This window comes from Mirounga leonina, unplaced genomic scaffold, assembly GCF_011800145.1.
Source record: "Mirounga leonina isolate KUSES-001 unplaced genomic scaffold, KU_Mleo_1.0 Mir_178, whole genome shotgun sequence".
Lineage (NCBI taxonomy): Eukaryota > Metazoa > Chordata > Mammalia > Carnivora > Phocidae > Mirounga > Mirounga leonina.
The window spans coordinates 22834900-22861419 of NW_023270464.1; the positions used below are offsets into that span (position 1 = coordinate 22834900).

General features: G+C 39.8%; 1 protein-coding gene across 1 annotated transcript in view; it reads left to right on the forward strand.

The window, feature by feature from the left end:
* Nucleotides 1–26520, forward strand: part of TICRR (TOPBP1 interacting checkpoint and replication regulator) — a 44246-nt gene that overhangs the window by 6734 nt on the left and 10992 nt on the right. Inside the window, exons 3-15 of the mRNA XM_035024123.1 lie at nucleotides 202–440; nucleotides 1577–1811; nucleotides 2753–2882; nucleotides 7125–7264; nucleotides 8265–8483; nucleotides 11172–11323; nucleotides 12492–12589; nucleotides 12936–13029; nucleotides 13123–13202; nucleotides 13366–13605; nucleotides 14096–14192; nucleotides 16270–16327; nucleotides 17696–17842. Coding sequence (XP_034880014.1) covers nucleotides 202–440; nucleotides 1577–1811; nucleotides 2753–2882; nucleotides 7125–7264; nucleotides 8265–8483; nucleotides 11172–11323; nucleotides 12492–12589; nucleotides 12936–13029; nucleotides 13123–13202; nucleotides 13366–13605; nucleotides 14096–14192; nucleotides 16270–16327; nucleotides 17696–17842 — 1929 coding nt within the window. The remainder of the gene's footprint in view (nucleotides 1–201; nucleotides 441–1576; nucleotides 1812–2752; nucleotides 2883–7124; nucleotides 7265–8264; nucleotides 8484–11171; nucleotides 11324–12491; nucleotides 12590–12935; nucleotides 13030–13122; nucleotides 13203–13365; nucleotides 13606–14095; nucleotides 14193–16269; nucleotides 16328–17695; nucleotides 17843–26520) is intronic.

The following is a 26520-nucleotide window of genomic DNA, read 5'->3' on the forward strand; positions in this document are numbered from 1 at the left end:
CCTTGTGATTCCATTCATATGTAGCTGTTCCTGTAGAACAAAATGCACCTGCTCTGCTACTCTGTGGGCCTTGGGATGAGGGATGAAGCACAAAGTGACGATACTCGGACCACACGGACAGTCTCATTTTTTTCTTCTTACTATTAAATCTGTTTTTAGTAACGATTACATTAGAATCTTAATATTCCTTATTTCCAACAGGCAAAGAGACTCAAGAAACATGGACGGTCACCCTAGAGCCCTTGGCCATGCATCAGAGACATTTTCAAAAACCAGTCAGAATTTTTCTAAAAGGCACGGCAAGCCAGTGGTCTCTCCCAGCGAGTAGCACGTTGGGCACTGAGAGCTGGATGTTACAAAGTCCAGAGGAGAACAAATCAACTCAGAGGATGTTATTTCAGCAGCTGGTAAGCAGGCTGACGGCTGAGGAGTTACACCTGGTAGGTACCTGGCGCATGCTCAATTATTCCTGTCTAAAAACACACTGGTGAGGTGAAATTAATGTGTTTATCAAATGCCAACGATTGTTCTACATGACGTAGTTTCAGTTACACATGTAGCATCATGCCAGTGCTCCTTCGTGAAGAAACAGTTCATAAAACTGCATGTACCTTAATTCCAGCGAAGTTAAATTATATTCTTATATGGGAACAAAAGGCAGTGGGCCGAATGGAATGCAAGTATTAGTTTAGGGTGGTGAAGTAATGCCTGGTTTCTAGTTATTTTGTAAGTGTTCTATTATATATTTATTAACTTTATATAATAAATATTTTTTAAAAGCCCTACACTGTAAAATTAGGTGTACTAGGGTTTAGTAGTTACACAAACTTAGAAATGTCTTCTGAGAAATACATATATACCCAGATTTGATTGAAAGGTGATGGTTATTTTTAAACAAGGAGCAAATTTCTTACCTTACTTTGTCTTTTGCCTTTGTTACCTCAGAAGGCTTCTATCTTCTGGATCCCATTGTGAGACACTTAGAGAAAAGCTGTATAGTCTCTGAACCGATGTTGTTCTAAGAGTTGTGTGTTCTGATAGAAAGAGCACTGGGTCGGGAGTCAGGCGGTCTGGATTGGGTCTCAGCTCTGCTGCCCAGCTGTGTGATCTGAGTAAATCCCTTACGTGGTAGTACTGCCTCATGGTTAAGAGTGTGGGTTTCAAATCCATATGTGCTTGGCTTCTGCATCTAACTGAGTGACCTTAAACAGGTTATTTATTTCTCAGCCTTAATTCCTCCTCTGTAAAAGGGGGATAATAATCATTTTTACCTCAGAGTGGGGTTGTGAGGTCCTCAGTTTTGAGGACTCGGTGAGTTATAATAAGCACATCATAAGTGCTTAGTAAATATTCCTGGTAACCTTAGGTTTTTCTTATTTATAAATTGAGAGGTTAGGATTATATGGTCACTAAATTCAGTTCTAGCACGAATACCCATCCAGCCTGTCTTTTCTACAGTTTTCTCTTTTATAATAACAGTCATCGGGGGAAACTATCATTCTGTCTTTTACTAAGCTGCATTCTTCTTTAGCCATAGGACAACCATCTTCTCAACTAATTAGAACTTCTGATGTAGGTTGCCAGTGTGGACCCTGGTGAAGACTGGCCCCCCATCACGGGAGTTATTTCCCCCCTCTCTACTACTGCTACAGTCCTCACCGTGTTCCGCACTGAGGAGGCTGAATTTCAAAGACCTTTTCTCCAAACACTTGTGGCAGAGAGCCCCCAGGATACAGCTTCCCTTTTCTCTGATGTTGTAGATATTGTATTGAATCAGATTCACAATTCACTCGAAGATCCTGCTGCCTGTGGTAAGCTTCTGAACCAATAACTAACATACTCCAGGGCAGTGGTTTATAGTTTTTTCCACCATCAGAACTTTTTTTTCACTGTGCTCTTAGTAGAACCCCAATATCTATTAAGAAACAGATAAAAGTAAGCTACAATACTTCAGGCAATTTAAGTCATTATTATTTATAGAAATCCTAAAGCACTTCTGAGGGGTCCAAAGGCTCTGTGAAACTGGGTTGGAATCAAAGGTATAAGATGAAACTTGTACTAATATATTTAATGAAGACTGCATATAAAACTGTTGTGATTCTGTCTACCTTCCAATTTGTTGCATTGTTACTAATACAACACAAACCTTATTTATGCTAGGTAGATAGAAATATAATCAATTTGATACTTACTCCATTCATTCATTCAACAGATTTATTGAGTGGCTTCTGTGGCAGGCACTGTTCTAATGGGAATGTATCAGAGAACAAAATAGACAAAAGTCTCTGTTCTTAGTGTACCATCTAGTCGGGGGAAACAATAAGTAAGGAGGTTGCATAGTATGTTTGAAAGAGATAAGTGCCATCGTAATAAAGCAGGAAAAAAGGAATGGGGAGTGTAAGGGGTGGGTTTGAACAGGCTTTGCTGAAAGAGTAATATTGGAGCAAAGGCTTGAAGGAAGGTGAAATGGGAAGAATGTTGCTGATAGAGGCAACCCCAAGCGCCAAGGCTCTGGAAGGGTGTGTGTCTGGTGTGTTTGAGGAGCTGTGAGCTAGCCTACATTTGTACATTGTTGGGGTACCACTTGGAATTGGTGGTGTGGATGAAGGAATGTTGTTAATGATGTGGCCTTGTGTGTCCTTTGTGAGAATGCCGCCTGTCCAAGGGCGGAGCAAGCGCTTGCGTTCTCCGCTTTGGGCCTAATGCCTCTTTTTCTTTCCTTCCTCTCCCATCTCTGCTCCTGTCCCTGTAGCTGCTGCTGTTCCAGAGTGGGCCCAGCAGGAGCTCGGCCGCACTGGTCCCTGGAGTGCGGCTGTTGTGGAGAAGTGGTTTCCTTGCTCTAACCTTAGTGGTGCCAGTTCAAGTTTGATGGAGTCATTTTGGTAAAACTTTTTTATTTCTCTGGATATTGGTGGATGAAATCAGCTCTCACTTATCTGCACATGGGTTGGTTTGTGTAGTATAGTCCAATAATATTAAAAACTAATTAAAAATGGAGAGCATTGTTTAATGGTTATAGAGTTTCAGTTTTACAAGATGAAGAGAGTTCTGGAGATGGGTGGAGGTGATGGTAGCTTAATTATGAATCTACTTAATACCCCTGAACTGTGTACTTAAAAGTGGTTAAGATGTTACATTCATGGTATGTATGTTTTACCACGATTAAAAAAAAATTGGAAAAAATTAATTACGAAAGTAAAATCCACTCATTATGGAAGTCAGAAAATATTTGGTATTAAATCTCAGTAAAAATGAAAAATAACATTTGTGTAATGCAGCTAAGTTTATACTTCAAGGAAGATTTATAGAATTTATCTTTTAAGGAAGAAAAGTTAAAAACCAATTAACTAAGGGTCCAGTACAGGAAATAACACAAGGGAGTAAATCCCAAAAATAAGATAGTAATAAAGATAAGAACAAACATGAATCACAGGAAAAAAAAAATCAACAAACATAAAGTGATTCTTTGAGAAGCCAAATAAAATAGAATTATCTATAGCAAAATCAAGCAGTGTTTTTGTTTTTTAAAGATTTTATTTATATGAGATAGAGCACAAGCAGGGGGAGTGGCAGGCAGAGGGAGAGGGAGAAGCAGGCTCCCCGGTGAGCAGGGAACCCAATGTGGGGCTGGATCCCAGGATCCTGGGATCATGACCTGAGCCAAAGGCAGACGTCTAACCGACTGAGCCACCCAGACACAACCATATTAGAAATGTAAAAGAGGGGCACCCAGGGCTCAGTCAGTACAGCATCCGATTCTTGGTGTCGGCTCATGTCATGACCTCAGGGTCATGGGATTGAGCCCTGCGTCAGGCTCTTTGCTCAGCGGGGAGTCTGCTTGAGATCCTGTCTCTGCCTCTGCCTGCTCCCCTCCCCCCACTCTCTCAAGTAAAGAAATCTTTAAAAAAAAAAAAAAAGAAATGTAAGAGAGATAGAAGAAATTCAAAATAGTATTAAGACATAAAGTTAAGATTTATTTTTTGCCATAGAGATAACCAGTTGTTCCAACACCATTTGTTAAAAGATAGTCTTTTTCTCATTGAGTTCACTGTGGCACCTTTGTCGAAATAGTTCACCACCATCATGTAGGTCTATTTATGAAAAGAACCTAGTCCAGACAGTGTGTTAATATCACATTGTCTTGAGTACTGAAATCAGGTAGTCCTCTCAACTTTGTTTTATTTCAGAATTGCTTTGACTATTTTAGATCCTTTGTGTTTCCATGTAAATTATAGAATCAATCTGTTAATTTCCACCAGAAAAGCCTGCTGGGATTTTTGACCACGAGTGCATGGAGTCTGTAGGCCATTTTGAGAAGAACTGACTTAATAACGAGTCTTCTGATTCATGAACATGGTACAGCTCAAAAGGGCTAAGACAGAACAGGTGCACTTTCCCCTATAAGAAAGCAGTGTTTACCGTAAAGCTCTAATGAGTAGGGCAGCGTGGCATGGGTGAGATGATCAACAGAGAGACCCATGCAACAGTAGAGTGCCCCCAAAATGACCCACACCTGTATGGGAGCTCAGCATATGACAGAGGCAGAATTATAAATGTGGGAAAGAATAGACTGTGCAATAAATGGTGGTGTGACAGTTCGCTCTCTAGAAGAAAAAGGATAAAAATTAGATTTCTCCTTCACAACATACACAATGAAAAAGTCCTAATAAAATTTTAAAAACAAGCATGAAAAGTAAAGCTTTAAAATCGTAAGAAGGGAAGATGAGTAGTTCAGGCTGGGAATGGATTTCTTATATAAAACCTAAAGCGTTCAAACCATGAAGGAAAATAGATGACTATAATTTAAAATTTTCTGTATGACGAAAAAGGACTAGTCATAGGCCTAGGTGGCTGTATCCATATAACTAAGAAAGGATTAGTATCTAAATTAGTACAGAGTTCCTAAAAATCAACAAGGAAAAGACAAGCAATTGGGCAAAGAATGCGAACAAGTGGTTCATGCAATGAAATCCAATAGAGCAGTAATTTGAAAAGCTAAGATACTCAGTTGGGGCACCTGGCTGGCTCAGTCTGGAGAGCATGTGACTCTTGATCTCAGGGACCTGAGTTCAAGCTCCACATTGGGCATAGAACTCAAAAAAAAAAAAAAAGATGGTCAGTTTAGATAAATGGAAATGAAAACCATAATAAGAAAAACCCCGCAAGATTCTATTTTATACCATTAGATTGTCCCAGGTCAGTAAATCTGATCTAGAACAAGGGGAAATGACACTTTAGACAATAGAATTATAAATGATTACAACCATTTCAGAGAGCAGGTTGTATTCCTAGTAAAGCAGAAACTTCGCATACTGACAACCAGCAATTCCATTTATGTGTGTCTACATTAGAGAAGTTTTTGCACAAACGTGAGGAGAGCTACTCTTGATTGTTCACTGCCAGTCCTTAAAAGTGAAAAAGTGGAAAGAACCAGCTGTCTCTCAGTGGGGAAATGGAGAAACAAACTGTGATATAGTTATACAAGGGAATATTACAGATTAGTAAAACTGAATAAACTAGAGGTACTTATATGCTCATGAAAAATATGTTGAGTACAGACAAAAAAGTGCAAAAGGATGATGTATGATACTTTTAAAAACTTAGAATGCATATGATAGCAATTTATATTGGTTTCCATACATATGTATGTCTCTATAAACACAGGTCTAGGAATATCTCTGGAAGGAAGCGATGGGAAAAGATAAGAGTGGGCTTTTTTGTGTGTCTATAATGCTTAATTTCACTAAAAAATCTGAAGTAGATAGGGTAAACCATTAGCAAGTATTTAATCTTGCTGGGAGGTATATATCTAATAATGCTTTCTCTACTGTGTATTTGAAAGGTTCATAAGTTCTAAACAAACCCTCCCCTCAGTGAAAGGAAATCCCAGCACACTTAGGGAGAATTAGTCTGCTTCAGACCTGCTACATGTGTGAAACTAAGAGCCCCAGCAGATTCAACTCATGTCGCCATAACTTCCTCCTACTTTAAATCAAGTAATGCATTTTGAAAGTTGTGCCATTTTCTTCTTTCTTTCTTTCTTTTTTTTTTTAAGATTTTATTTATTTATTTGACAGAGAGAGACAGCTAGAGAGGGAACACAAGCAGGGGGAGTGGGAGAGGGAGAAGCAGGCCTCCCGCCGAGCAGGGAGCCTGATGGGGGCCTCGATCCCAGGACCCCGGGACCACGACCCGAGCCGAAGGCAGACGCTCAATGACTGAGCCACCCAGGCGCCCCGAAAGTTGTGCCATTTTCTTAGTTTGCTTAGTTTGCAGTGACTGATCTGTAGTCCTAGGCAGAAAAGCATTTGATAACTAAAACTCTTGATCTCAGGGACCTGAGTTCAAGCTCCACATTGGGCATAGAACTCAAAAAAAAAAAAAAAAAAAAAAAGATGGTCAGTTTAGATAAATGGAAATGAAAACCATAATAAGAAAAACCCCGCAAGATTCTATTTTATACCATTAGATTGTCCCAGGTCAGTAAATCTGATCTAGAACAAGGGGAAATGACACTTTAGACAATAGAATTGTAAATGATTACAACCATTACAACCATTTCAGAGAGCAGGTTGTAATCAGCCCCTCAGCCCCACTTCATCCCCTTCTCATCAATCCCAAATTAGTTTACTACAATGTGAAAGAATTATTCAGAAGTCACTGTGACAATATACTGTTACATCAGTATATTAAGTGAGTAAAAAATACACTGAGTAAAAAATAACTATGGATAAGTCAATACTATATGTCATGATTAATGGTTTTGTGAACAGGTTGCTTCCATTCCTGAGTGGTTTTTTTTTTTGAGGGGCTTAAACAACAAACATTTATTGTGTCACAATTATGGAGTCTACAGGTCTGATTATTAAGGTGTTGCATTGGTTGGTTTCTTCTGAGAGCTATGAGGGGGCAGTCTACTGCGTATTTCTCTCCTATCTTCTAGTGTGAGTGTTTAAATTGTGAGAAGACAGGGACATTTTCCCTCCTGAGAAAAAAAATTTTTGAAGGCTTCTTGTGTGGACATCTTTTGATTAACTTTTAAAAGGATAATGAATTTTGTTGTTATAGCATTTTGGAAAAACCAGAATTTCAGCTTTATACTAGACATCTTGCCTTGTTCACAGGTTACTACAGGCTGCCTCATCTAATAAGGAAGAGTCTTCCAAAACTGAAAATGAATTAACATGTTGCCTGTCCGAGCTCTACCAGAGAAAGTCTCGGGAAGAATCCGTTGTGTCCAAGGAGGAAGACAGCAAAAAGAAACGTATGTGCATAGACTGTTTTTTGAGCGTGTAATGTTTTAAAAGATTGGCATTCCCTAAAATGTAGTTGAAATGGTAACTGAATAAGAGAAGGACAAGTTCTTAGATTTCAAATTTGAAAATGATTACATTAGTTACGAAAGTGATGTTAAAAAATCGCTCACAATCCTACTTTCTTAATAGGCCATTTCCATTTTTAGATATGACAGAAATATAAATCCAACTTTATGTGCTGCTTATAAATACTCATCTGCTACCTTGCCTTTTTGGTTACTATTCTACCTCATTGCTTCACAAAATTTACAAAATTCTTGCGTTGTCAAACAGATTTTCAGTTTTTATCATTATAAATAATATTAGTGTACATCATGCATGTGATTTTTTTTTTCTTTTTTCTTTTTTTTTTAAGATTTATTTGACAGAGAGAGATAGTGAGAGCAGGGACACAAGCAGGGGGAGTGGGAGACGGAGAAGCAGGCTTCCCGCTGAGCAGGGAGCCTGATGCAGGGCTTGATCCCAGGACCCTGGGATCACGACCTGAGCCGAAGGCAGACGCTTAACGACTGAGCCACCCAGGTGCCCTGCATGCAATTTATTTTTTGAGTGCCTTCCTTAGAATAAGTTGTCAGGAACAAGTTACTGTACCAAAAAGTGGGAGAAAGTAGCTTTTGATGCAGACTGCTCAATTGCCTTTTAGGAGAGTTTCGTCATAACTCTGACCATTGGGGAACACCAAAATGGGTCTGTTTGGCATTTGCCTTGCTAAAAATCATCTGATCCTGTTGCGATGTTCCGTTCCTAAACCTCAGTTTAAAGAAGAGCTCTCTTTCTACTCCAGGTTGTAGGTACAAGGAGATGCATGAACCACCAAATTGAGATCCTCCTGAAGGGATATTCTTTATTTTGGTATTCTTTCACAGACTATTTCATCTGAATTAAAGTGGTTCCTAAATTGGCAGAAGTGAAAGCTATTTTCCTTTTCTCTCCATGCTGTTTTGGAAGGAGGGGTCCCTCGGACTCCAGTGCGGCAGAAGATGAACACCATGTGCCGCTCCCTGAAGATGTTGAACGTGGCAAGGCTGAATGTGAAGGCGCAGAAGCTGTGTCCAGATGGCAGTCCAGAGGCGGCCGGGGAGAAGGGGGTCCAAAGGCCGGCCGGTGGGAGGACAGCAGATAAATGGGAAAACAGAGGAAGGACACTAAGAAGCTCTAAACCTAAAGGTATTCCTCAGTTCCACAGCTTTTTGGTGTCTAAGGCCAGGTTTACTTTTTCATACCTCAGATTCTTATAAGTTTTAATCCTATCCGCCAGTTAATGAATATTTATCAAGCATCTGCTGCATTCCTCAAAGTATGTTATGGGGAATACAATAAAAATAAGATGGTGTCCTATTCTCAGATTTATGATCCAGCAGCAAAGATGATAATAATGAATTCATATATGCAGATACACACACAATACATAATGAACTAATGCAACCTAATACACGAGATATATGCAGATACACACACACACACACACACAAAATACATAATGAACTAATGCAACCTAATACACGAGAGAGCCAGGAATCTACAACAGGAAGGACTTGCCTGTTGGGGAAGTAAAGACATTACTAGGACTGGTGAACGGGAAGGGCAAGTCTTTGGGCCAGAACAGGCTGAGGAGGCTTCTCAGGAGTCAGGGGAGCCCAGGCTAGATGCTAAGGAGCAAGCAGAGTTGATTGAGATGGCAGCAAGGTAAGAGAGAGCATGCTAGATAGGGGATTGGCATAAGCAAAGTCACAAGACTGGCCATGGCATGGCCATATGAGAGGTGGTTAAAGAAGCTTTATACATTGAGGAATTAAGGGAGAGGAGAAAGCTTTGGGAGTGATCTAGGGTATTAAGGTCTTTCAGAGTTGGACAGAAAAATTTTGTCCAGTAACATTAATTTTACTATTCTTTTTTCTTTTTTTAAGATTTTATTTATTAGAGAGAGTGAGAGAGAGCATGAGAGCAGGGTGAGGGGTAGAGGGAGAAGCAGACTCCCTGCTAAGCAGGGAGCCTGACGCAGGGCTCGATCCCAGGACTCCGGGATCACGGCCTGAGCCAAAGACAGATGCTTAACCGGCTGAGCTACCCAGGTGTCCCTAATTTTTACCATTCTTTGTTTTCTAAAAAAGGGATAAAATTGCAGTAGGTTTCTCATTTCTCAGGGCACGTTCAGAGCCAGTCCTGTGGGAGGACTGTAAAGATAGCTTATGGACTTCGGGCAGTAACTGCATGATGTCACTTTTGATTTCTTTTGAGAATTCTGGAATAAATAAATAAATTCTGCGCCTTGAAGGCTTTTTTTTTTGCCTGTGGAATGTTAGAGTCATAGATAATCATCAGTCTGAATGAGACAATGTCTTTAATGAGCTAATAAAAGTATTTGAGAATGTGGATGTTTCATTCAAGGGAGAGCAAAATTAACAGCACCCAAGACTGTATGCTATTAACAGTTTCTGGACTAGATTCTGAGCAGAAATAGACCTGCCCGACAGGGGCACACAGCTTTTTGACAAAGGTGCCCCAGTAATTCAGTGGCCAAAGGATAATCTTTTCAACAAATGGTGCTGGAACAAATGGGTGTTTGTATGGAGAAAATGAACTTCAACCTTACCTCTTACTAGTATTTCAAATCTGTGCTCTATTTTTTCATTCTAATGTTGCTTATTTATGCTTTCTCCCATTTTAAATGGCTCAGTTTTACTATAGGTTTCTGTATTTGGGTTCTCAGAGAATCATTGTTTTGTTTCTGTTGATCTCTCTTGTTTCCTTTTTATTTTTCCTATTCATTTTTGTTCCTATCTTTATTCCTTTCTTTTGGGGTTTACTCTCATGTTATTTCTTGTGTTGGGCCCTTAGCTGATTGGTTTTTATTTTTTTTTAATTTTTTAATTTTTTAAAGATTTTATTAGGGAGAGAGCGAGAGCATGGGCAGGGAGAGGGGCAGAGGGAGAAGCAGGCTCCCCACTGAGCAGGGAGCCCGATGGGGGGCTCAATCCCAGGACCCCAGGATTATGACCTGAGCCAAAGGCAGATGCTTAACCAACTGAGCCACCCAGGTGCCCCTATTTTTTTTTCTTTAAAAGATTGTTTAAGTCTATGAATTTTCCTTTAAGTTTAACTGCATTAAATAAGTTTGCCATATTCTGTTTTCATTGATACTTATTTCTAAATAATTTCTGACATTCATAATGTAAGGGAATTTTTTAATCCAATCTGATAGTTTCTTTTACCCATCAAGTATATTTGTAAAATAAATGTTTATAATTACTGATAAGCTTGGATGTTTTTTAGTGTCTTATTTTGTGCTTTCTATAGTTTTTATTTTTTCCTTTCTAGCAGACTATGGGATTAATCAAGTTTTGTTTATTTCTCTTTTTCCTTTCTGCTAGGTTTGGAGGTTATATAGTTTTGTTTTGTTTTGCTTTTTTAAGATTTTATTTTTAAGTAGTCTCTATACCCAACATGAGGCTTGAACTCACAGCCCTGAGATCAAGAGTTATATGCTCCATCAACTGAGCCAGCCAGGCACCCCTATAGTTTATTTTCCATTAATGATTATCCTTAAATTTATAACATGCACACTTGATTTGCAAAGCCTTAAAATTATCATCTCTGCAATTTCTCAGCCTCCATACTATTGACATTTTCAGTGGGATAATCTGTTGTGGGGGCTGTCCTTTGTGCTGTAGGATGTTTAGCAGCATCCCTGGCCTCTGCCCACTAGATGCCAGGAGCATCCTCCTCATCCCCACCAGTCTGGCAACCCAAACACAGTCAAATGTCCCCTGGGAGGCAAAAATTCTCAGTTGATAACCACTGGCTTAAACAATACAATGACTAGATGTGATGATCAATTTTATTTTTTTTTCATAGATTTTAAAACCGAAGAGGAGCTCCTATCTTACATACATGAAAATTACCAAAAGACTGTGGCCACAGGAGAAATCACATTGCATTCATGTGCTAGGAATATGATATCAACCATTAAAGCATTCCTAAAATCCAAAGGCACCAAGGAATTAGAAGTAAGAGAGTATGGGGTGGTTGGTTGCTTGTTGGTGGGTTTGGTTCATATGTCTTGGGAAATGACTATTATGTGGTGTGTGATTCACAAGTAAGATAAGCAAGGGGGTGAACATAATTCCAGACCTTGGAAGGGGGACATGGTGAACTGGCAGAAACCCAGGAAATAGGCCAAGTGAAGGTAGTGGTAATTACATATACTTCTTTTCTAATGAAATCTCTGTCTTCAGCTGCATGTTAGCTGCATGAATTAAGCTGGTGTTTTTTACCCAGAGTCACCTAGAACACTTTTTTAAAATGCTGATGCCTAGCTTCCTCAAGACCAACTGAAACAGATCTTTGGGGCTTGGGTCCCGGGCATATGTACTTATAAAAAGCTTGCTAGATGATTCTTATGCACAGGGAGTACTGCCAATCATTGGTTTAGACCATGCTATCATTGTCTTTATTCATGGTTAGTGGTACAAGCCAGGCGCCTCTAAAGTGGACAGGAGTTGTTTACAGTCTTTTTTCTTTTCCTTTCTTCCTCTTTTTTTCTTTTCTTTTCTTTCTTATTTATTTAAAGTAAGCTCCATGCGCAACTCAGGGCTTGAACTCACAACCCTGAGATCAATACCTGAGATCAAGAGTCAGATGCTCTACTGACTGAGCCACCCAGGCACTCCCATGGTCCTTAGATTTCTCAGTCACTAACTTAATGGAATCTTTTTTTTTTTTTTTAAGGAAGGTCAGATATGCAGACTTGTTGTAGCCATGCCCCCTTGCTCTCAAATACTTTTTACCCTGCTCCTTTTGAAAATATGAAGGAAAAAGATTTTTTTTTTTTTTTTTTTTTTAAGGTTTTGTTAGAGTGTGTGAGCAGGGGGTGGGGTGGGGGAGAGGGAGAGAGAGAATCTCAAGCAGACTGCATCAAGCACAGAGCCCAAGGCGGGGCTTGATCCTAGGAACCCTGATGTCATGACTTGAGCAGAAACCAAGAGTCTGACACTCAACCGACTGAGCCACCCAGACACCCTGCACATTCATTTCAACTATTTTTCATTCAAATGAAATAAGGGAGCAATTCGTAAGGGAATGTACTTCCCTTCTTAGGACATTAATCAGCTGTGAAATGAATTAGAAATAATTAGTAACTCAGAATTCTCCTATGTAATAATTTTTTATTTTCAGATGAACTGCGTGAATCAAGTAAAAAATAGCCTCTTAAAAACTAGCAAAAGTCTTCGACAGAATCTAGGGGAAAAACTGGATGAAGATAAAGTCAGAGAGTAAGTAACTACCTTGATTTATTTACTTATTTTTTACCATCACTCCAAAACAGCTCCAAGATTTGCTTGGATCCATTTAAAATTGATTGACTGATAGATAAATAAGTAAATAAATAAATAAATACCAACTCGATTGCCAGTTGCTCACAGAGGCTTTTTGTGGTTGATTCTTGGTGATGTTCTGACGTGCAGTTTGAGTTACCTATTTACCTGATAAGCATATCGTTATTTGGAGAAGGCAGGGGCTCTTCTCCTTTTTGGTTGTCGGTTCTTTTGTAAACCGATCTTTGCTCTCAGTTAAATGGCACTTAAGATAGATACGACCCAGGTGTTTTATTCTGTCAAGGTGCCAGCTTCAGGTATTGCTTCGTTTGGAGCTGTGTCTGCAGTGCCCTTCCGTCCACGAAAGCATCGTTGAGATGGAGCAGGTGGTGAAGGAGGCAAGTATATAGCTCAGTGCTGCTGGAAATAAGCCTGAAGGCTCTTAGCTTCCCTGCAGAAGGCATATGGTAATTTTCGAATATCTTCTTCAGGTGACAGACTTGCTGCGCATGGTGTGTTTGACTGAGGATTTGGCATACCTAACAAAGTTTCTGGAAGAAATTTTGGGATTGTGAGTTGGATGACTACTAACTTTAGAACTATTTTACCAGGAACTGCATGTGGTATTATGTGAGAATTGTGGAATTCTCAGGACTGTTTGTCCTGCTGGATGAGGGATGGAACAGAGAGGGTGGAATGGTGGCCATTGCATATTTAACCAATCTATTCCACAGGTATATTGACTCGATCCCGAAGACACTTGGAAATCTTTATGACAGCCTAGGGTTTATGATTCCTCAGAAGCTGGCTGGTGTCCTTCCTCTAGATTTTTTCAGTGATGACTCCGTGACAGAAGAGAACATATCCCCCCTTCTTTCTGTGCCTCTTCTGTCAAGTGCTCATAGATCAGTGTCGGGTGGCACTGAATCTGACCAGCTGGAGGAGCTTCGAACCCGATCAGCTAAGAAGAGAAGGTGGGAGCTCAAGGAATTGAAGGAATTACTTGCTCTGTTGTAGTTCTGACAGAGGGCAGTTGTCTTGGTATATAACTTGTTGAATTACTAGTTGCCCTTCTGTCTGAATCCCAGGAGCCATCTATTGGCATTCCTAACATGCAGCATCTGGCATCCTTTTTATTATCCAAGGAATATACAGGATTGATAATGTAGTCCCCAGTGCCCTTGCCTATCCACGTGGGGTCTCCAGGAGCTAGGAGCCTTTTATGAGATAAGCTTCGGACTTCAGTGTACTTTCTCTTTTCCTTGATGCTCTTCGTTCTTCATAACTAGTTGAATTGATAGTAGTTAACTTTTGGAAATTGTGAAGTTGGCGTGTTTTGCTACAAATTCAGACCAATGCCAACATAACTGGCTTTTATTAGTGTATTATTTTCAACTCTGATTCTTTTCTAATTTACTCGTAACCTTTACTCGTATAATGGCTGTTTGTTTCTATTTTTAAAAGGAAAAATGCATTAATAAGACATAAAAGCATTGCAGAGGTTTCGCAGAATCTTCGACAAATTGAGATCCCCAAAGTGTCCAAGAGAGCTACAAAAAACGTAAGTTTTTTCCCAATGGACAGGAAATAGTGCTACAGGATCTGTTTCTTCCAGCATGAGTTGACACAATAAATAAGCTTGAAGGGCAATGTCTCTACTTTGAGGAAGTGGACACTGGAGGTTACAGAAATAAAACAAGATGTTTTTATGAATGAGTATTCAACTGGAATCCAACAACTAAAGAACTATAAATTTGCTAAAGATTAACCAGTTTACCCAAAAGTATGACAGTTAGAGGTGATACAAAGAAAAACAGAAAGGAATGAATAAGTTAAAAAATCTTTAGAGGGTCGCCTGGGTGGCTCAGTCATTAAGCGTCTGCCTTCGGCTCAGGTCATGGTTCTAGGGTCGTGGGATCGGGCCCCTGCTCAGCAGGAAGCCTGCTTCTCCCTTTTCCTCTCCCCCTGCTTATGTTCCTTCTCTCACTGTGTCTCTCTCTGTCAAATAAATAAATAAAATCTTAAAAAAAAAATCTTTAGATAAGCAAACTCAAAATAATAACAAAACAAAGAGACACTGAAAAATAATGTGCATCATAATAGGACTTTCAGGACTTGCAGACCAGAAGGTACTTTTCAGTACATTTTACTTCAGTAAGGTGGGCTGGGGGCAGCTGTCGTGAAGCCAGGTGATTGCTGGTTTGTTTTTTTTTGGTGGCAGGTGTGAGAACTTGAGGCTTTCTTGGTTGCAAAAAAAGAAACCCAGCTGGAGTCTGTTTATTAAGTAGAATTGATATCTTGTTAAGGAAAGAAGGGAGACAGTGCATTGAAACTTTTTGAACTGCGTGAACTATCTGAGAAGAGTTAAAATTCTGTAAGAACTAGCTTTACTAGCATTAATCATCACAGTAGTGCTTCTGTTTGTAGAGATGTATAGCTGTCCTTTGGAATTGGAGGTGGGATTGTTGTTTTAAGAGTTAGTGGTGTTCACTTCCTTAGTATGCCTTAATAAGTATAAGTGAAAAAATGCAAATCTTGTGTATCTTGGAATCCTGATTGGAGAGCGGGAAATCCAGAAGTGGGTGACCACAAAGGTGTCAGACCTCCTTTCTCTCTAGATGTTACAATGATTTGCAGTCCTTTCTAGCACTCCTTACATCAGCCTCTATATGGTAGTTCATTCTTCAAGAAATATATTGGCATAACTGGAAAGAAACAAAAGCTTTAAAAACAATTCCGTTGTTTAGATGCACCTAGATTTTTAGACTATTGTATAGTAAATAGATTAATGCAGAGAAGTCCTTAAGAGTATAGTCATCCTCTAATTTATATGGGTTTTCCCTTTTTAGTTATAAAAAGTATATATGATCATCGTTAAAAAAATCCTATAAAGTTAAAATTTAATAAGAGTGTCCCTTCTCCATTCATTCATTTTTTTTTTTTTTTTTTAAGATTTTATTTGAGAGAGAGGAGCGGGGGAGAGGGAGAGAATCTCAAGCAGACTCCCCGTGGAGCCCGCCACAGGAGTCCGATCTCACAGCCCTGAGAATCTCACAACCTTGAGATTGTGACCTGAGCTGAAATCAGAGTCTGATGCTCAACTGACTGAGCCACTCAGTCGCCCCTCCTCCATTCATTCTTCAGAAGTAATCCTTGATGACTGTTGTGTCTGTTCCAGGCCCTTTTCTATATGTACCAATAGCACACATCAAAGGTGTCTTCATACCTGTTACACACATACATACACATTACAAGCTGTACAAACCTGCTGTACTTGTTCTGTTTTTTTTTTTTTTCTTTTTTCCCATCATGGACTTGTTTCTGTGTACGTACAGATAGGTCTTCCTTCCTTCTCTATTTCTAGAGGTCTTCCTGAGGTTTTAATGTCTGCGTTGGATGGATGTATCAAAATTTGCTTCACTCAAAAAAAAAAAAAATTGCTTCACTCTATGGATGTTGAGGGTGTTTCTTATTTTGTATTACAATGCAGGCTTCAGTGTCCTTAGAACATGTATCTGTTTTTGTGCATTTTACAAGTATTACTGTTAGGGATTCCTGCAAGTGGAACTGCAGGGGTCAGAGGATTTCATGTGGAATTTTTATTCTTTTAAATGAATGCCGATTTCCTCCTCTTCCAGGAGAGCTCTCGTCCTCCTCTTCAGCAGCCTCTACTTCCGGTGAAAGATCCAGTACAAGGTATACTGTGCTCTAGCCGTGCACGCATTTATTGACTAGCATGACAAACGTAGTTTAATTGCACGTATTTTAGCAGCTGCATACAGTTATAAATTAGAATTTTGTATAATCGTTGGTTAATGAAATCTGTCCAAATACCACGTGCTAGGAGAATGAGGTATTCACATGGTCTCAAAATACTGCATTCTGCAAAAGCACTGGCTGGAAATCTTTTTTAAAAACACTATTATTATGAAAACCACAAAAAGGAAAAGAAGTGATGATAAACTGGTTTAGGTGAAAGCATTTAAAGTGTGACCGCTGAACGCACCACATGATCTGCTTGCATCTTAACTTTCATGGGTCGGGGTGGGGGAGCGGTAAGGGATATTGCTGACCATGAGAGAAGTGGGAAGGTGGATAGTATGCCGGGTGCCCTGCCCTTGTTCTTGGGAGATGTGCACTGACGTGCAGGGAACTGAAGGGTTGGGATGTCCCCACCTTACTCTGCAACTTCGGTGGGGGAAAATTCTGTAAACATAGAGGTGCAGGGAGAAAACATGTTGAATGGCTGGTGAATTTTAGAGTTGATTTTATGTGTAATGTGTTATTCTTTGAAGCTTTCTGTCCATATTAAACTTTGAAAAACTTGGGAAAACCAAGGAACAAATCAAACTTGGCTGTCAGGTCCTAAATCCATTTCAGGCATTTGTTTTGAAACTTGGGTGTTATTGGTGTCCTCAACAGCAATGTCGGTCACTAGTGGGTAAATATCAGGGCTCCTCCCAGCTTGTGGATCAGAGTTGATTTGGTTTGTATTTAAATGACCTGCTCTTAGAGGAGTTTATCCTTAGTGTTTGGGTAGCCGCCTCTGGGCCATCTTGCTTTGGACTAAGATGCCATCCTGCTAGCTTTGTCAAGTAGTTTTTGACTTGGGAGCTGTTTCTCCTAACTGAGTCTAAGTGGTCACACAATTCTCATGTCCTGGAGTCAGGAAGAGCATTTAAAATAACCTAGCAAATCCGTAAAATATCATAAGAAGAATGAGATTTGTGGAATTGAAAGGAGCAGTTTCTCTCCTTGGAGTTGAGCAGAATACAAAGCAGTCAAAAGGTCTAAAGTGAAGAAAATCATCATAACAGTGGCGTATAGTAAGAGGACTCTGACCTCCATTAGCCAGCCTCTTAAGGATTGTGTCCATTTTACAACGAGGACAGCCTCTAATTTAAGTGATGTGGGCCTTCCTCGTGTTCCTGAAAAGTTGGATTTAAACTGAATTTGTAAGAGTAAATAGTTTGAATGCATCATGTGAGTATAATATTTAAGGAAATCCTATTAGTAAATGTGAATATTAGTAAATGTTGCTTTTTCTTTTTTTAATGCTTTCAGAAGTGACCAAAGTTCGAAGAAATCTCTTCAACAAGGAAATGATTTCTCCTTCAAAGAGATCAGCAAAGCGGGGGTTGCCTAGAAGCCACTCTGTGTCCGCAGTGGAAGGTCTGGAGTGTAAACTTGACAACTTCAAGAGGACCAAAGGTACTATCTTTTAGGGTAGCCAAGAGAAGGGGGTGCTCTTAGAGCCAAAGCAGCCTCCAGACTCTATTTGTTGCAGAAGCTCATTGATCTCTTTTCCTCTCTGTGGTTACCATCAGTTTTCCCCTTGGGGTCTCTCTCTCTCCCTCCAAGCTTGGATGAAGACTTGATCCTGGTATCTGCTCAGTCTTTCCCTTCCTAGTCACCCCCACAGACAAACATCTATTTTACAAAACCAATGAAAAAGAAAGGAAGAATAGTGACCAGTTGTTTTCAAGTCTTTTGAGGGTTTTTGTTTGTTTGTTTTCTTTTTTGTTCTTTTAGTAATTGAGTAAAGTATGATTCACCTGTCTTTGTTATATTCACAAAGTTATGCAACCATCATCATAAATTCCGGATCATTGGGTTTTTTTGTTTTTGTTTTTTGTTTTAAGATTTTATTTACTTGACAGAGTCAGAGAGGGAACACAAGCAGGGGCAGAGGGAGAGGGAGAAGCAGGCTCCCCGCTCAGCGGGGAGCCCGACATGGGACTTAATCCCAGGACCCTGGGATCATGACCCGAGCCGAAGGCAGCTGCTTAACCGACTGAACTGCCCAGGCACCGCCCAGGTCGTTTTTATCACTCTAGAAAGAAACTCCTTTTCCCTTGACTTTCCTAGCTGGAGGCAACCACCAATCAATCTACTTGCTGTTTCTGTGGATTCTCCTCTTGTGGGTATTTCTGGGTTTGTTTTGTTTTTTAAGATTTTATTTATTTTGAGAGAGAGAGAGAGCATGAGCAGAGGGGAGAGGGAGAAGCCGACTCCCCACTGAGCAAGGAGCTCGATGTGGTGCCCAATCCTAGGACCCTGGGATCATGACAGGAGCTAAAGGCAGATGCTCAACCAACTGAGCCACCCAGGCGCCCTCTTGTGGGTATTTCTTATAAGTGGAATCATACACTATACACCAGCTTTTTTCACATAGCATGTTTTCAAGCCTTATATATGTGTTGTAGCATGTCTTAGCACCTCATTTCTGTTTATTGCCCATAATATACCATTGTATGGATAAACTGCCTTTTATTTATTCCTTCATCAGTTAGACATTTGAGTTGTTTCCACTTTTCGGCTATTGTGAATAATGTTTCTATAAACATTCACGTACAAGATTTTGTGTAGACATGTTTTTCATTCTCAGGCACATGCCTTGGAATGAAATTGCAGGGCCATATGGTAACTGTTTAACTGTGAGGAACTACTGAATCGTTTTCCAAAGTGGCTGTACCATTTTACATTCCCACTAGCAGTGTATGAGGGTTCGTTTCTCCACACCTACCTTGTGTTGAACCCCCCCCTTTTTTTTTTAAAGTAGGCTGGGGACCCCTGGATGGCTCATTTGATTGCACATCTGACTCTCAATTTCGGCTCAGGTCATGATCTCAGGGTCAGGAGATTGAGCCCCGAGTCAGGCTCTGCACTCAGCATGGAGTCTGCTTGATAGGCTCGTTCTCCTTCCTGCCTGTCCCATCTCCCTCCCACCCTCCCCGCTGGTATGTTCTTTTTATCTCGCTCTCTAAAATAAATAGGGGGTACCTGGGTGGTGCAATTGGTTGAGCCTCTGACACTTGGTTTTAGCTCAGGTCATGATCTCAGGGTTGTGAGATCGAGCCCTGGGTCAGGCTTTGCGCTCAGCATGGAGTCTGCTTGAGTTTCTCTCACCCTCTCTCTTTGCCCTTCCCCCCTTCCCTTTCCCTCTCTCTCTCAAATAAATAAATCTTTAAAAATAAATAAATTAAATTAATAAAATATTAAAGTAGGCTCCACACCTAGCATGGAGCCCAACTGGGGCTTGAACTCATAACCCTGAGATCAAGACCTGAGTTGAGATCAACAGTCGGTCACTTAACTGACTGAGCCACCCAGGGGCCCTTGTCCCTCTTTTTGATTCAAACTGTCCTCTTGGGTGTATGTGTAGTGGGATCTCATTGTGGTTCTCAGTTGCATTTCACTGATGACTAATTTTGAACATCTTTTCGTGTGCCTGCTGGCTCTCTGTATGTCTACTTTAGAGAATGTCTATGCAAATTTTTGCCCATTTTTTTTTTTAAATCTTTTTTTTTTTTTTTTTTTTAATTTATTTGAGACAGAGAGAATGAGAGACAGAGAGCATGAGAGGGAGGAGGGTCAGAGGGAGAAGCAGACTCCCCGCCGAGCAGGGAGCCCGATGCGGGATTCGATCCCGGGACTTCAGGATCATGACCTGAGCCAAAGGCAGTCGCTTAACCAACTGAGCCACCCAGGCGCCCCTTTGCCCATTTTTTAATTGAAATGTCAGGTAAAAATTGTCTTGTAATTGTTGAATTGCAAGAATTCTTTATATATTATAGATATTAGTCCCTCATCAGATATATGATTTGTAGATATTTTATCCAGTCTGTGGGTTGTCTTTTCACTTTGATAGCGCCCTTCAATACACAAAAAGTTTTTAATTTTGATGAAGTCCATTTTAAAGCAATTTATGAATTTTTGTCATTACTTATGCTTTTGGTGTCATAGCTAAAAAACTACTACTTAGGGGCGCCTGGGTGGCTCAGTTGTTAAGCGTCTGCCTTCGGCTCAGGTCATGATCCCAGGGTCCTGGGATGGAGCCCCACATCGGGCTCCCTGCTCCGCGGGAAACCTACTTCTCCCTCTCTCACTCCCCCTGCTTGTGTTCCCTCTCTAGCTGTGTCTCTCTCTGTCAAATAAATAAATAAAATCTTAAAAAACAAAACAAAAAAAACTACTACTTAATCCAATTTTAGAGTTTAAGCTGTTCCATTTCAGTCTTTGATCCATTTTGAGTTAACTTTTGTGCATTATTTTGTGTGAGATAGGAGCCCAATGTCATTCTGTTGTATGTGGCTATCCTGTTGTCCCAATCCCATTTGTTGAAAAGACTTCTTTCCTCATTGAGTTGTTGTGGCATCTTGGTCAAAAGTAAAATGACCATATATTTTAAGGTGTTAATTATTTTTTAAATGTTAGGTAGAATTCAACATTAAAGCTATCTAGTCCTGAGTATTTCTTTGTGGGAAGTTTTTTGATAACTAATTCCATCCTTTACTTGTTATAGATTTATTTAGATTTTCTGTTTCCAGTGTTTGTGTCTTTCTAGGAATTTGTCTGATTCTACTTTGCTGTTATACAGTTGTTCATAGCATTCCCTAATAGTCCTTTGAATTTCTGTGAGGTTGGTATCTATGATCCCTCTTTCATAGTAGTTTGGGTTTTCCCTCTTGGTCAGTCTAGTTAAAAGTTTGTCAGTTTAATGATCTTTTCAAAGAACCAACTTTTGGTTTCATTGATTTTTGTTTTGTTTTATTTTTAATTCTTGATTTCATTGATTTCCTATGCAGTCTTTACCATTTCCTTCCTTCTACTTGCTTTGGTGTTAGTTTGATCTTTTTGAGCTTTTAAGGTTAACTTTAAGTTATTGATTTGAGATCTTTCTTTTTTAATACAGGCATTACAGGTACACATTCCCTTCTAATACTGTTTTAACTGTATCCTCTAAGTCTGGGTATGTTGTGTTTTCATTATCTCAAAATATTTTCTAATTTCCCTTGTGATTTCTTCTTTCCCATTGGTTATTTAAGAGTATGTTGACCTCCGTGTATTTGTGAGTTTCCCAGATTTCCTGCTGTTGTTAATTTCTAATTTCATTCCATTGTGGTTGGAGAACAAACCTTGTATTTTAGTCTTATTTTTTGAGACTTATTTTATGCTCTACCATTTGTCCTGTTAGTGGAGAATGTCCTATGTATGCTCGAGAATAATGTGCATTCTCTTGCTGGGTGGAGTGCATTACTATTCATCTTTTGACCTATTTATTTTATAATTGAAAATTCCCTTTATTTTACCCATCTCTCACCTACCTCCCCTCAGGCAACCACCAGTTCTATGTATTTAAGAGTCTGAGGGTTTTTTTTGTTTGTTTTGTTTTTTAGATTCCACATGTAAGTGAAACCATATGGTATTTGTCTTTCTCTGACTTACTTCACTTAGCAAAATACCCTCTAGGACCATTCATGTTGTCACAGATATCAAGATCTCATTCTTTTTTATGACTGAGTAATATTCCATTGTATATATACCACATCTTTATCCATCCATCTATCAGTGGACACTTGGGTTGCTTCCATATCTTGGCTGTTGTAAAGCCACAGTAAACATAGGGGTACTTGTATCTTTTAGAATTAGCAGTTTCATTTTCTTTTTTTTTTTAAGATTTTATTTATCTATTTGACAGAGAGAGACACAGTGAGAGAGGGAACACAAGCAGGGGGAGTGGGAGAGGGAGAAGCAGGCTTCCCACCGAGCAGGGAGCCCGATGCGGGGCTCCATCCCAGGACCCTGGGATCATGACCTGAGCCGAAGGCAGACGCTTAACGACTGAGCCACCCAGGCGCCCCTAGCAGTTTCGTTTTCTTTGGATAAATACCCAGTAGTGGAATTACTGGATCCTATGGTAATTCTATTTTAAAAATTTTTAAGGAACCTTCATACTGTTTTCCCCAGTGGTTGCATCAGCTTGTATTCCACCAACAGTGCACGAGGATACCCTTTTTTCCACATCGTCGCCAACACTTGTTGTTTCTTGTGTTGATGATTTTTTAGCCATTCTGACAGATGTGATACCTCATTGGTTGTTTTGATTTGAATTTCCCTGATGATGAGTGATGTTGAACATCTTTTCATGTGTCTGTTGGCCATCTGCATGTCTTTGGAGCAATGTCTGTTTTAGGTCTTCTGCCCATTTTTAATTGGATTAGTTTTTGGTGTTGACTTGCCTGAGTTCTTATTTTGGATAGTAACCCCTGATTGGATATGTCATTTGCAAATATCTTCTCCCACTCAGTAGGTTGCCTTGTTGTTTTGTTGGTTTCCCTTGCTGTGCAGAAGCTTTTTATATTTTGGTGTAGTCCCAATAGTTTGCTTTTGTTTCCCTTGCCTGAGGAGATATATTTAGAAAGAAGTTGCTAAGGCTGATGTCAAAGAAGTTACAGCCTGTGTTCTCTTCTAGGATTTTATGGTTTCAGGTCTCACATTTAGGTCTTTAATCCATTTTATTTTTGTGTATGGTGTAAGAAAGTGGTCCAGTTTCATTCTTTTGCATGTAGCTGTCCAGTTTTCCCAACACCATTTATTGAAGAGAAGACTGTCTTTGTGCCATTGCATATTCTTGCCGCCTTTGCTGTAGATTGACCATATAAGTGTGGCTTATTTCTGGGCTGTATATTCTGTTCCATCAACCTGTGAGTCTGTTTTTATGCCAGTACCGTAAGGTTTTGATTAGTACAGCTTTGTAGTAGATCTTGAAATCTGGGATTGAGAAGATTGCTCTGGCTAATTGGGGTCTTTTGTGGTTTCATACAAATTTTAGTAGTATTCTAGTTCTGTGAAAAATGCTTTTGGTATTTTGATAGAGATTGTATTGAATCTGTAGATTGCTTTGGGTGATATGGGCATTTTAACAATATTAAATCTTCCAATACATGAGCATGGTATATCTTTCCCTTTATTTGTGCCATCTTCTATTTTTTTATCAGTGTTTTATACTCATAATACAGGTCTTTCATCTCCTTGATTAAGTTTATTCCTAGGTATTTTATTCTTCTTGGTGTAATTGTAAATGGGATTGTTTTTGTTTTTTTTTTATTCTTTTTAAACTTTTTTTTAAAGATTTTATTTATTTGAGAGAGTGAGCACGAGAGAGAGCCCACAAGCAGGGGCAGAGGGAGAGGGAAAAGCATACTCCCCGCTGGGCAGGGAGCCCAATGTGGGTCTTGATCCCAGGACCCTGGGATCATGACCTGAGCCAAAGGCAGATGCTTAACCAGCTGAGCCACCCAGGCGTCCTTGTTTTCTTTTTCTTTCTGCTACTTCATTACTAGTGTGTAGAAACGTAACAGATTTCTGTATATTAATTTCATATTCTGCAACTTTACTGAATTCACTTATCAGTTCTCGTAGCTTTTTGATGGAATCTTTAGGGTTTTCTATATTTGGTATTGTTTTATCTCCAAATACTTTTACTTATTCCTTACCAATTTGGATGCCTTTTATGTCTTGTCTGATTGCTGCAGCTAGGCCTTTCAGCACTGTGTTGAATAAAAGTGGTTGAGAGTAGACACTCTTGTTCTTGATCTTGAGGAAAAGCTCTGATTTTCAGCATTGAGTATGATGTTAGCTGTGAGGTTTTTTCATCTATGGCCTTATTACGTTAAGGTATGTTCCCTTTAAACCTATTTTGTTGAGCGTTTTCATCATGAGTGGATGTTGTAGTTTGTCAGCTTTTTCTGTATCTATTGGGATGATCGTAATGGTTTGTATTTTCTCTTGTTTGTGTGAAGTATCACCTTGATTTGGAAATATTCAGTTACCCTTGCTTCTTTGGAATAAATCCTACTTGATTGTGGTGAATGATTTTTTAATGTATTGTTGGATTCAGTTTGCTAATATTTTGTTGAGGATTATTGCATCTGTGCTCATCAGAGATACTGGCCTATAGTTTTCTGTAGTGTCTTTGATTTTGGTATGAGGGTGGTACTGGCCTTGGTGAATGAACTTACAAGTTTTCTTCCTCTCTTATTTTTTGGAATAGTTTGAGAATTTGGTTTCTTTTAATAATTTTTTAAAAAGATTTTATTTATTTGTCAGAGCACGCAAGCAAGCATAAGCAGGGGGAGAAGCAGACTCCCTGCTGAGCAAGGAGGCCGATGTGGAACTTGATCCCAGGATGCTGGGATTGTGACCTGAGCCACCCAGGCGTCCCTCTTTTAATAATTTTTATCACTTTATTGATATTCTCATTTTGTTCATACATTGTTTTCCTGATTTCCTTCAGTTCTTCATGATTTTCTTGAGCTCATTGAGCATATTTAGAAAACTTGATTTTGATGTCCTTGACCAGTGACTTTTTTTTTTTTTTTTTTTTGGCATTTTGAGGGCATCAACTCTGTTTTCCAAACTTTTTGTAAAGCATTGTATTCCATTTTGTGTGGTCAGTGAAGTTTCTGTTCTGTTAGCTCTGTTAACCAGTGACCTGACAAAGATTTCCTTAAATGTCTGACTCCAAAAAGGGAAAAGCAAGAAGGTGGTATTGTCCCTTTAAATCTTCCCAGGGTTAGGGTGCCTGGGTGGCTCAGTTGGTTAAACACCTGACTCTTGATTTCAGCTCAGGTCATGATCTCAGCGTTGTGAGATCGAGCCCTGAGTCGGCCTCTGTGCTCTGTGTGAAGTCCACTTGAGTGTCTCTCTCTCCCTCTGCCCCTCCCCCCGCTTGCACGCATTCTCTCTCTCTCTCTCTCAAAATAAATAAAAATCTTAAAAATCTTGCCGGGGGTGCATTGAGGGAGAGCCGCTGCATCCACTGCATCCTGAGAGGTCCAAAACCAAGGCAAGTGTCTGCCCCATCCCCACAGGAGTCCACCACATTGACCAAAGCACACAACCCCAGGTTTGGAGGACTGAGTCCCCACTGTCTGTCTGCTCCCCATCAGACAGCCGCTCCCAGAAGGTGGGCCTCTCCCCACAGCTGCAGCGGGGCTGAGGAAAGGAGATCATACCTGTTCGTGCATGGCGTTCCCTTACCAAAAATCAGCATCTCCCTTTCCTGTAAAGCATTTCCCTTATTGTTCCAAGTGTCCAGTCGGGTTCCATAGTTCCAAAATACTTGATTCTGATCATTTTCCCCCCTAGCTTACTAGTTGTTTTTGGTGGAGAGACCAACCTTGAGAGCTTCTTATGGCACTATGTGTGTGTGTGTGTGTGTGTCCTGGATTATGATTAATATAACAGCCTTATTCAGATTAATACCAGTTTAATTTCAGTAGTATTCTAAGACTTTGCTCCTGTAAATTCAGTTCTCTTTCCCACTCCTTCCTTTGTGCTATATTGTCATACACATTACATCTTTGTACGTCGTATGCCCATCAACACCAATTTTTATTTTTATTTAATTATTTTTTTAAAAGTAGGCTCCATGACCTAATGTGGAGCCCCAACACGGGGCTCAAACTCAGGACCCTGAGATTGAGACTTGAGCCGGGATCAGGAGTCGGACACCTAACCTACCGAGCCACCCAGGCGCCCCCATTGACACCAATTTATAATTATCACTTTATCTTTTAACTCCTAGGAGAAGAAGAGTTACAAACACAAAATGCTTTTGTGCTGTACATTATTTATGTAGTTCCTTCACTGGTGCTCTTTATTTTTTTTTTTTAAAGATTTTATTTATTTATTTATTTGAGACAGAATGAGAGAGAGAGAGCACATGAGAGGGGGGAGGGTCAGAGGGAGAAGCAGGCTCCCTGCCGAGCAGGGAGTTCACTGGTGCTCTTTAATTCTTCCCATGGATTCATCTCACCCTTGAGTGCCCGTTCAGCCTGAAGGACTCCCTCTAGTGGGACAGGTCTGCTACTTAAGAATTCTCTGTTTTGTTTTTTTGGGGGGAGTTTATTTTTAATCTGGGAACATGCTAATTTCCTTTGTTTTGAACAGTAATTTTGCTGGATATAGAATTCTTGGATGAGTCTTTTTCTCTTTCAGCCCTTTGAATACATTATTCAAACAGTATTCAAACAGTATATGTATATGAATACATATACCCAGCCACCCCACCCCCCACTCCAGCAACCCTCAGTTTGTTTCCT